The sequence below is a fragment of the Pongo abelii genome, chromosome 1 (assembly GCF_028885655.2).
Source record: "Pongo abelii isolate AG06213 chromosome 1, NHGRI_mPonAbe1-v2.0_pri, whole genome shotgun sequence".
NCBI classification, from domain to species: Eukaryota; Metazoa; Chordata; class Mammalia; order Primates; family Hominidae; genus Pongo; species Pongo abelii.
In genome coordinates this window covers 132241856-132252707 of record NC_071985.2, presented here as the reverse complement: position 1 = coordinate 132252707, position 10852 = coordinate 132241856, and the positions used below count along the sequence as shown (strand labels likewise).

Sequence of the window (10852 nt, the reverse complement as noted above, 5' to 3'; positions counted from 1 at the left end):
GCAGGTATAAAATCAGGAGCTATCCAAGCCTATTGCTAAGAGTTTCTTGAAAAGTGGGAAGGTCAGGCAGCCCAAGCAGGACATAAGAACTGATCAGTAACCCAGGAGAAACCCTATCCAGAGAACAGCAAATAAACAGCAATATGAAAGCAGATAAGCACATTATTAATAAGTGGCTTTAGGCTGGGTGCAGTGGCTCACGCCTGTAATCCCAGCACTTTGGCAGGCCAAGGCGGGCGGATCACGGGGTCAGGAGATCAAGACCAGCCTGGCTAACACGGTGAAACCCTGTCTCTACTAAAAATACAAAAAAATTAGCCGGGTGTGGTGGTGGGCGCCTGTAGTCCCAGCTACTTGGGAGACTGAGCAGGAGAATGGCGTGAACCGGGGAGGCGGAGCTTGCAGTGAGCCAAGATCGCGCCACTGCACTCCAGCCTGGGCGACAGAGCGAGACTCCGTCACAAAAAAAAAAAAAAAAAAAAAGAAAAGACTTTAAATACGTAATGAGCCAGAGCTATGCAAGGCCAAAGTGTGCAGAAAGCAGCAATTGAGAAAATACATTAATGAGATAAGCCAATAATTATTCAAGACAGGAAAGTCTTTAAACTTAACTGCTCAGCTCCTTCTAGTCATCCCTAAAGAAAGCTCCAGCTTGGACAAGGATCTGTCAAATTCATAACACCCATGGGTTAAGGAATTCCCAATTCTTGGTAGGAAAAGTTATATCACTACTCTCCTGTGGTCATAAATATTCAGTTAACCCATGTAATGTGTCTGCAGAGTGTTTGGCATGTGGCATTCTCAGTGAACATTAGCTCCTTCCCTTCTAGTTTCAAGGTATGCAAAAGGCCATTTAGCAAGAAGCGACTCCTGCCCCCATCTCGTGAAGGTGGAGCTGACCTGGCTTTGTCATCAACATGTTGATGACTCTACTCATTTGGGTCCCTCGTGTAGCCACATGCTACTAATTAATTTGAAGAAAATGAATAGTCATCACTGTTTTCTAAATTGTGTATGTAAATTCCAACTTAGGAACAAAGTTGATAGTCACTGAAGAGTAGTTGCCTACATAGTGTATAAAATAGTCTTCTCTGATCCAAGTTCCTTTGAAACAAAGTTAAATTGGTGCAACAGAAGTTAAGTTCATCAGAAAGGAAAAGATTAGAGGGCTACACTAGTCATTATGCTAAGGACTTGATAGAGTTTTGCAGAAAAAGTCTAACAATTGACTCATTTATGAGAATTCTAAATAAAGATATATAAACGAAGGTAAAATGACCTCAGAATGAACAATGTCATGAGAATCCAAGCTGTTACATCCGGTATTAGCAGAAACTTTCAGCAGCACACCCTAGTATGAAGGGCCAATAACAAATACTGTAATTCAAGTGAAGAACAGCCTTACTTTCCAGAACTGCCCAGTTAATCAAAAAGTCTGGAACTATTCCCGGGATTTTTTTTTTTAGATCTAGAAAAAAAACCTCAAGATAACCCTTGTAAAACTGATCTAACATCAACGGGATGTGAGAAGGTAGTTATAGGTTTGCATTATCAAAGGGGTTTTACAAAAGATAAAGTGATTTGCAAAACGAGCCTAAGGTAGAAAAGGTAAACACATATCATTTGTGTGTGGTGATTGGAGGAGAGTTGGGGAGGGCAGGGGAGCATTCAAGGGAACGAAGAAACAATTCTACAATGTAGAGGAAGTTGGTCAGACTTCAGCTTCCCCAGAGGATAAGCAAAATTTAATTATTAACTTGTTCTTGGCACCAGATTTATTCCCCACAGAAAAACTTTAAATCAAACCTAGAAATAAGTCTAAGAGAGAAGAGGAGACATTTGTTTTGAAGGTGTGTGCTGTAGATGAAATGGTAAGTGGAAATCTGTTTACTCTCACTGATTATTTCCATGTGGAAGTTGCAAATCCTACAGTGGCCAATGGAAAAGGTAAAGTTAGATGAGAGCATCATTTACTTCTTTGTGAAAAAGTATCCCTTAGTAATTACACGGGATCCATAGGTAGCTTTGTATTGTAGCACGGGTCTTGAAGTTGACTCTAATTAAAGCCCTCCCATCTTTCCAAGAATTCTTAATGACCACAATCTTTGGAACTTTAGCATTGATGTAGTTCAAGTGCCCTCTGACCTTATTCACTCACTCCTTGAGATTTTACCTAGAAACATTTCTGTTCAACTTGACCAACTTCAGCTATAACTACTCTCTCAGAATATGAAGTATACAATAGACACCAGTAGAAAATAATTTTCCTTCCTCCCACCACTACTTTAAAAAAAATTAGCTATAGATAAAGATTCTGAACATAGCCTCCTCTATAATCCATAAATCCCACTTTTGGGTATATACTCAGGAGAAATATGTCATCCTCAAACATGAATAGGAATGTTCATAGTTGCTTTATTCATAATAACCAAAGACTAAAATCAATCTGAATATTCATCAAAAACAGTAGAATATTTCAAAACAGTGAAAAAGAGCAAGCTGTTGCTATGTGCAACAAGAAGATAAACCTCACAGACATAATGTTGAGTGAAAAGAAGCTAGACACAAAAGAATAGCACTATGAATCCATTTATATGAAGTTCAAGGATAATTAAAACTAATCTACAGTGATAGAAGAATAGTGGCTATCTTCAGAGGATACTAACTCAGGGTGGTCATCAGGAAGCCTTCTGGGAGGCTAGAAATAGTCACTGTTTTATCTGTGTGGTAGTTCTATGGGTGTATATACATGTAAAGAGTGATTAAGCTGTGCACTTAAGATTTGAGCACTTTACTGAATGTATATTATATCTCAAATTTTTAAAACAAGAAGAGAAAATCCTGTTCAGAAGTTTATATTTGGAGATTCTAAATTTAAGCTTATGCCCAAGATGCCAGCTCTTCATTGGTAGTACATTAGTGATTTGATGATGCTGTAGCCAATAATTCCCTGCAAATATAATTTTTGGCACACAATTTTAGAAAAATGAGCATAACAGGAAATTGTAATCAAAATAACTTTTCCATACTTATTGGTATCAATAGTAATAATATAAGCTACTGTTCATTACACATATGATATACAGTATACAATATGGTTTCATTTACTTTCAACAAATATTTTTGTCTTTTCTTATTGTCCTGAGTTAAAGAATCTTCTTCAAGTACAGTAACCTGAACAAGGCAAACAGCTCATTATGAGATTGTCATAACAAAGTTTATTTCAGTCTGGATGTTCCAAGTGCATTACCAAGGGAGACTAAAGAAAAGGGGGAATAAGCCTTTCTACTATAATGGTTTTACTTCAATTTTTAAAAAATATAGTGCTTTCCCATTATTGCTTCCTTGCTTCTGGTAACCAGTCTTCAGGAGTAATTAGTTTGATAATTAGTTTGAGAAGTCATTTAAAAAGAAGCAATTTTTAATGGACTAACTTGAAAACAATCTTTTATCTTATACTGGCTGATTTTTCTCAATGAATTAAATAAACCATTTCTATGCTTACAAAAAGTAAACAGACCCATTCCCAAAAGGATAAACTCTCTTGCCGTCTAGGGAGTTTCAGATCTGTTTAGGGAACTAAGATAGTGAAACAATAGCACTGAGGAGGCTATTGATAGGAGATGTGTCACTGGGGTGTTGTAGACATTAATCATGAATGCTGAAGAAATTCAAGAGGTATAGCCTATTGGGGGCAATTTCATTTTCAAATGAATATCATTTTGTTGGGGAACATTCTTCATGGGATAAAACTCGACTTCTTTAAAGCTGTACCCTATTAATCCACAGTGCAACCCAAAGACTGGAACAGCAAATTGAAAGGCCTCTGGTTCATAACCCTTGTACCTGATTTAGTTTCAAAACCATTTCTGCTGTTTGGAACTATGAGAAAACATCAACTGAGTCTCAGCAGTAGTCATGGAGAAATCACAACTTAACCCAAAACACTGAAAAAGAGCTTCAGTATCTTATGGAGCCTCAAGAAGCCAAAGCTTTTAGAAGTCCCAGCCCCTAAGGCTTGATGGGGGTGGATGGAAGTCATCAAGGGAGATCTGTCTAACAGCTATTTAGACTGTACTCTTGATTGCTGTTTCCTGAAAAAGGAGTCTTGTACCAGCTACTTACAGAGATTAGTGGGTAAATTTTCTAGTCAGCATTATTTATAAGCTTCTAGAGAATTTATGAATATTAATATGATGTTGGGAAAAAAGTTGTGAATGTTATAATGTAAAATTGGGGGTGGGGAGGGGTCCAGGATGGCTGAGTAGAAGCAGCTGTGGTGTGTGGCTCTCAAGGAGAGGAATGAAAGGGCTGAGTGAATACAGCACCTTCTATTGAAATATCCAGGTTCTCGCATTGGTACTGATGAGGAAAACAACTCAACTTACTGAGAAGAAAGAAAAGCAGGGCAGGATGGTGGCCCACCTGGGAGTGACATAGAGCCAAGGGAATCCCTACCCCTAGCTGAGAGAAGCAGTGAGTAAATGTGTGACCCCGGGGAACCACGCTCCTCCCACGGATCTTTGCAACCCTCCAATCACAATCCCCTCGTGAGTCCGCACCACCAGGGCCTTGGGTCCAACACAGAGAACTGTGTGAAATTTTAGCAGAGTAGCTGCTCAGGCGCACACAGAAACCCAGGAGCTTTACATACTTTGGCTCAGGATCCTCAGCAAGATGGGAGGTCCGTACATACCCCTAGGAAGGGGGCTGAATCCAGGGGGCTGACAAGCATTGGTCTGTGGGCCCCATTTCCATGGTACCTCACAAGATAAGACCCACTGGCTTGGAATTCCAGCTAGCCACCGGCAACAGGGTGGAGCTTGCCTGAGGCAGAATGGAGGCCCGGGGGGTAGAGGTGGGCCACCATCTCTGCTGTTTGGTAGACTCAGCCATTCCAGCCTGTAGGCTTTAGAGAGTCCAAATGGTCTTGACGAGGAAGGGTCCCAGCACAGCACAGAATGTGACAAGATTGCTTCTTTGATCAGAACCCTGATTTGTTCCTCCTCACTGGGCAGGACCTTCCAGTTGGGACCTTCAGCTACCCCTGCCTGCCCTTATTCTATGGACAGAGCTCTGCTCTCTCCCTGGGATGGAGTGCCAGGGTGGGGAGTTGCAACCTTGTTTGTTTGGATGACTCAGTCATTCCAGTTTATGGGCTTAGTTCAAGCCAACAACGGGGCAGAGGCAGTTCCCCAGCACAACATGGCTATGTTGCCGAGGCATGGCCAAACTGTATCTATAAACAGGATCTGGATTCACTCCTTCTCACTGGGTGGGTCCTCCCAGTCAGCAGACCCCCAGCAACTCCACCCATGTTCTACCACTGACAGAGTTCTAAATTCCCCCTGGGATGGAGGTTCTTGGGGGTGGGGCAGGCCACCACCTTGGCTGTTTGGGCATCTCAGCCAGTCCAGCCTGCAGGCCTTGGAGAGCCCAAACCAGTCAGGGGCTGAAGAGATCCTCAACACAGCATAGCTGCTCTACCAAAATGCAGCCAGACAGAGACTGCTCTTTTTAAGTAGGTTCCTGGTCCTGTTCCTCCTGATGGGGTGAGATCTTCCATATGGGGTCTCCAGCCACTTCCTACAGGTGCATTCAGGCAGGCAACAAGTCAGTACCCTCCTGGGACGGAGCATTCAGAGGAAGGGGCAAGCCACCATATTTACTGTTTCACAGCCTTCAATGGTGATACCTCCAGGTACTGGAAAAATTGAGACAATTAGGGTCTGAAGCAGACCCTTAGCAAAATCGCAGCAGTCCTACAGAAGAGTGGCCAGACTGTTAAAAGAAAAAAGCCAAAACAACAACAAACCCCACAAAAACCCCATCCAAAGTCAGCAACCTCAAAGATCGAAGGTAGAGAAACCCACAAAGATGAGAAAAAGTCAGCACAATACCGCTGAAAACTCAAAAAACCAGAGTTTCTCCTTTCCTCCAAATGATCACAACACTTCTCCAGCAGGGGCTCAGAACTGGGCTGAGGCTGAGCTGGCTGAAATGACAGAGGTAGGCTTCAGAATGTGGATAAAAACAAATTTTGTTGAGCCAAAGGAGCATGTTGTAACCCAATGCAAAGAAGCTAAGAAACATGATAAAACAATGCAGGAGCTGACAGTCAAAATAGCTAGTATAGTAAGGAACATAACTGACATGATAGAGCTGAAAAACACACTGCAAGAACTTCACAATGCAATCACAAGTATTAATAGCAGAACAGACCAAGCAGAGGAAAGAATCTCAGAGCTTGAAGACTGTCTTTCTGAAATAAGACAGACAGATAAGAATAGAGAGAAAAGAATAAAAAGGAATGAATGAAACTTCCAAGAAATATGGGATTATGTAAAGAGACCAAATCTATGCCTGACTGGGCTATGTGAAAGAGATAGGGAGAATGGAACCAATTTGGAAAACATATTTCAGGATATCATCCGGGAGAACCTCCCCAACTTAGCTAGACAGGCCAATATCCAAACTCAGGAAATGCAGAGAACCCCAGTAAGATACTCCACAGGATCATCCCCAAGACACTTAATCTTTAGACTCTCCAAGATCAAAATGAAAAAAAAAATGTTAAAGGCAGCCAGAGAGAAAGGCAAGGTCACCTACAAAGGGAAGCCTATCAGACTAATAGTGGAAACCCTACAAGCTTGAAGAGATTGGGGACCAATATTCAAAATTCTTAAAGAAAAAGAATTTCCAACCCAGAACTTCATATCTGGCCAAACTAATTCATAAGCCATGGAGAAATAAGACCCTTTTCAGACAAGCAAATGCTGTGGGAATTTGTTACCACCAGACCTGCCTTACAAGAGCTCCTGAAGGAAGCACTAAATATGGAAAGGAAAAACCATTAGCAGCCACAACAAAAACACACAGACCAGTGACAATATGCACCCTGGTCTGTACAAAAAGTACACAGACCAGTGACAATATGAAGCAACCACATAAGTAAATCTGTAAAATAACCAGCTAATATCATGATGACAGAATCAAATTGACACATAAAAATACTAACCTTAAATATAAATGGGCTAAATGCACCAATTAAAAGACACAAAAATGGGAAGCTGGATTAAGAACCAAGACCCACTGATATGCTGTCTTTAAGAGAGCATCTCATGTGCAAAGACACACATAGGCTCAAGATAAAGGGATAGAGGAAAATTTACCTAGCAAATGGAAAACAGAAAAAAGTGGGGGTTGCAATCTTAGTTTCTGACAAAACAGACTTTAAACTAAAAAGAATAGAAAAAGACAAAAAAGGGCATTACATAATGGTAAAGAGTTCAGTTCAATAAGAAGAGCTAACTATCCTAGATATACCTAAATATAAGCACTTAATACGGAGGCACCCAGATTTATAAAGCAAGTTCTTAGAGACCTTCAAAGAGAGAGACTCCCACACAATAATAGTAGAAGACTTTAACACCCCACTGACAATAGTAGACAGATCATAAAGACAGAAAATTGACAAAATATTTAGGACCTGAACTCCGCTCTGGATCATGTGGACCTGATAGATATCTACAGAACTCTCCACCCAATAACAACAGAATATACATTCTCATTGTCATGTGACCCTTACTCTAGAATTGATCACATAATCAGAAGTAAAATACTTCTTAGCAAATGCAAAATAACTGAAATCATAACAAACAGTCTCTTGGACCACAGCACAATCAAATTAGAACTCATCCCATTACTGGGTATATACCCAAAGGACTATAAATCATGCTGCTATAAAGACACATGCACACGTATGTTTATTGCGGCATTATTCACAATAGCAAAGACTTGGAACCAACCCAAATGTCCAACAATGATAGACTGGATTAAGAAAATGTGGCACATATACACCATGGAATACTATGCAGCCATAAAAAATGATGAGTTCACGTCCTTTGTAGGGACATGGATGAAATTGGAAATCATCATTCTCAGTAAACTATCGCAAGAACAAAAAACCAAACACCGCATATTCTCACTCATAGGTGAGAATTGAACAATGAGAACACATGGACACAGGAAGGGGAACATCACACTTCGGGGACTGTTGTGGGGTGGGGGGAGGGGGGAGGGATAGCATTGGGAGATATACCTAATGCTAGATGACGAGTTGGTGGGTGCAGCGCACCAGCATGGCACATGTATACATATGTAACTTACCTGCACGTTGCGCACATGTACCATAGAGCCTAAAGTATAATAATAATAATTATAATAATAATAATAAAAAAAAAAAAAAAAAAAAAAAAAAAGAAATTCACTCAAAACCACACAAGTACATGGAAATTGAACAACCTGCTCCTGAGTGACTTTTGGGTAAATAATGAAATTAAGGCAGAAATCAAGAAGTTCTTTGAAATGAATGAGGACAAAGACACAACATATGAGAATCTCTGGGATGCAGCTAAAGCAGTGTTAAGAGGGAAATTTATAGCACTAAATACCCATAGCATAAAGCTAGAAAGATGTCAAGTTAGCAACCTAATATCACAACTAAGAGAACTGGAGAATCAAGAGCAAACAAACCACAAAGCTAGCAGAAGGCAAGAAATAACCAAGATCAGAAGTAAACTGAAGGAGATACAGACATGAAAAATCTGTCCAAAGATCAATGAATACAGGAGGTGGTTTTTTGAAAAAAATTAATAAAATAAATAGACCGCTAGGTAGAAAAATAAAGAAGAAAAGAGAGAAAATTCAAGTAAACACAATCAGAAATGATAAAGGGGATATTACCACTGACTCTGCAGACATACAAACAACCATCAGAGAATACTATAAACACCTTTATGCACATAAACTAGAAAATCTAGAAAAAAATGAATAAATTCCTGGACACATACAACCTTCCAAGACTGAACTAGGAAGAAATTGAATCCCTGAATGGACCAATAATGAGTTTTGAAACTGAGGCAGTAACAAATAGCCTATCAATGAAAAAAACCAAGGACCAGATAGATTCACAACTGAATTCTACTAGAGGTAAAAAGGAGACCTGGCACCTTTCTACTAAACCTATTCCAAAAGATTGAAAAGGAAGGACTCCTCCCTAACTCATTCTATGAGGCCAGCATCACCCTGATACCAAAACCTGGCAGAGATACAACAACAACAAAATTTCAGGCCAATATCCTTGATTAACATCAATGCAACAATGCTGAACAAAATATTGGCAAACTGAATTCAGCAGCATATCAAAAAGCTTATCTACCAGAATCAAGCGGCCTTCATCCCGAGGATGCAAGACAGGTTTAATATGTGCAACTCAATCAATGTGATTCCTCACATAAACAGTGCTAAATACAAAAACTACATGATTATCTCAATAGATGCAGCAAAGGCTTTCAATAAAATTCAACATCCTTCATCTTAAAAACTCTCAATAAAGTAGGTATTTAAGGAACGTACCCCAAATTAATAATAGCCATCTATGACAAACCCACAGCCAATATCATACCAAATGGGCAAAAGCTGGAGGCATTCACCTTGAAAACCGGCACAAGATAAGTTTGCCCTCTCTCACCGATTCAACATAGTATTGGAAGTTCTGGTCAGGGAAATCAGGCAAGAGAAATAAATAAAGGATATTAAAATAGGAATAGATGAAGTCAAACTATCTTTGTTTGCAGATGACATCCTGTATCTAGAAAACCCCATCATCTCAGCCTAAAAGCTTCTTAAGCTGATAAGCAACTTCAGCAGTCTCCAAATATAAAATCAATGTACAAAAATTGTTAGCATTCCTATACACCAACAATAGGCAAGCCAAGAGCCAAATCATGAATGAACTCCCATTCACAATTGCCACAAAAAAGAATAAAATACCCAGAAATACAGCTAACAAAGGAAGTGATGGACCTCTATAAGGATAACTACAAACCAGTGCTCAAAGAAATCAGAGGACACACACACACACAAATAGAAAACAGTCCATGCTCATGGATAGGAAGAATCAGTATTGTGAAAATGGCCATACTGCCCAAAGCAATTTATAGATTCAATGCTATCCCCATGAAACTACCATTGATATTCTTCACAGAATTAAAAAAAAACTGTTTCAAAATTCATATGGAACCAAAAAAGAGCCTGAATAGCCAAGGCAATCCTAAGTAAAAGACCAAGGCTGAAGGCATTACACTACCCGACTTCAAACTATACTACACCTATATACTTCCATTTCTGGCCCATCCTCTTTCTTTCTGTGGTGATAGTGCTCATGCAAACATGGCGAACATTTCTAATACCCACCGGACTTCCTGTAAAAAGTGTGGCAGGCACCAATCTCACAAAGTAATGCAGTGCAAGAAGGGCAAGGATTCTCTGTATGCCCAGGAAAAGTGGTATTATGACATGAAGCGGAGTGGCTATGGTGGGCAGACTAAGCTGATTTTCCAGAAAAAGGCTAAAACTACAAAGAAGATTGTGCTAAGGCTTGAGTGTGTTCAGCCCAACTGCAGATCTAAGAGAATACTGGCTACTAAAAGATGCAAACATTTTGAACTATGAGGAGATAAAAAGAGAAAGGACCAAGTGATCCAGTTCTAAGTATCACTTTTTGTTTTATTATGAAGGTGATAAAATCTTGAGTTTATGTTAAAAAGAAAAAAAAAAAAACCTATACTGCTGGGCTACAGTAACCAAAACAGCAGAATACTGGTACAAGAACAGACACATAGACCAATGGAACAGAATAGAGAACTTAAATATAGGACTACACACTTATAACTATCTGATCTTTGACAAACCTGACAAAACAAGCAATGGGGAAAAGATTCCCTATTTAATAAATGCTGCTGGAAGAACTGGCTAGCCATGTGTAGAAAATTTGAGCTGGACCCCTTCC

The 10852-nt window shown here is 39.8% G+C and overlaps 1 protein-coding gene across 1 annotated transcript; it reads left to right on the top strand.

Moving 5' to 3' along the window:
- The first annotated feature begins 10233 nt into the window (after nt 1–10233).
- On the top strand, nt 10234–10593 carry LOC100454851 (large ribosomal subunit protein eL42-like). The gene has a single exon (XM_024234921.3). The coding sequence runs from the start codon at nt 10234–10236 to the stop codon at nt 10513–10515; it is 282 nt and encodes a 93-aa protein (XP_024090689.2). The 3' UTR covers nt 10516–10593.
- Nucleotides 10594–10852: the final 259 nt, after the last annotated feature.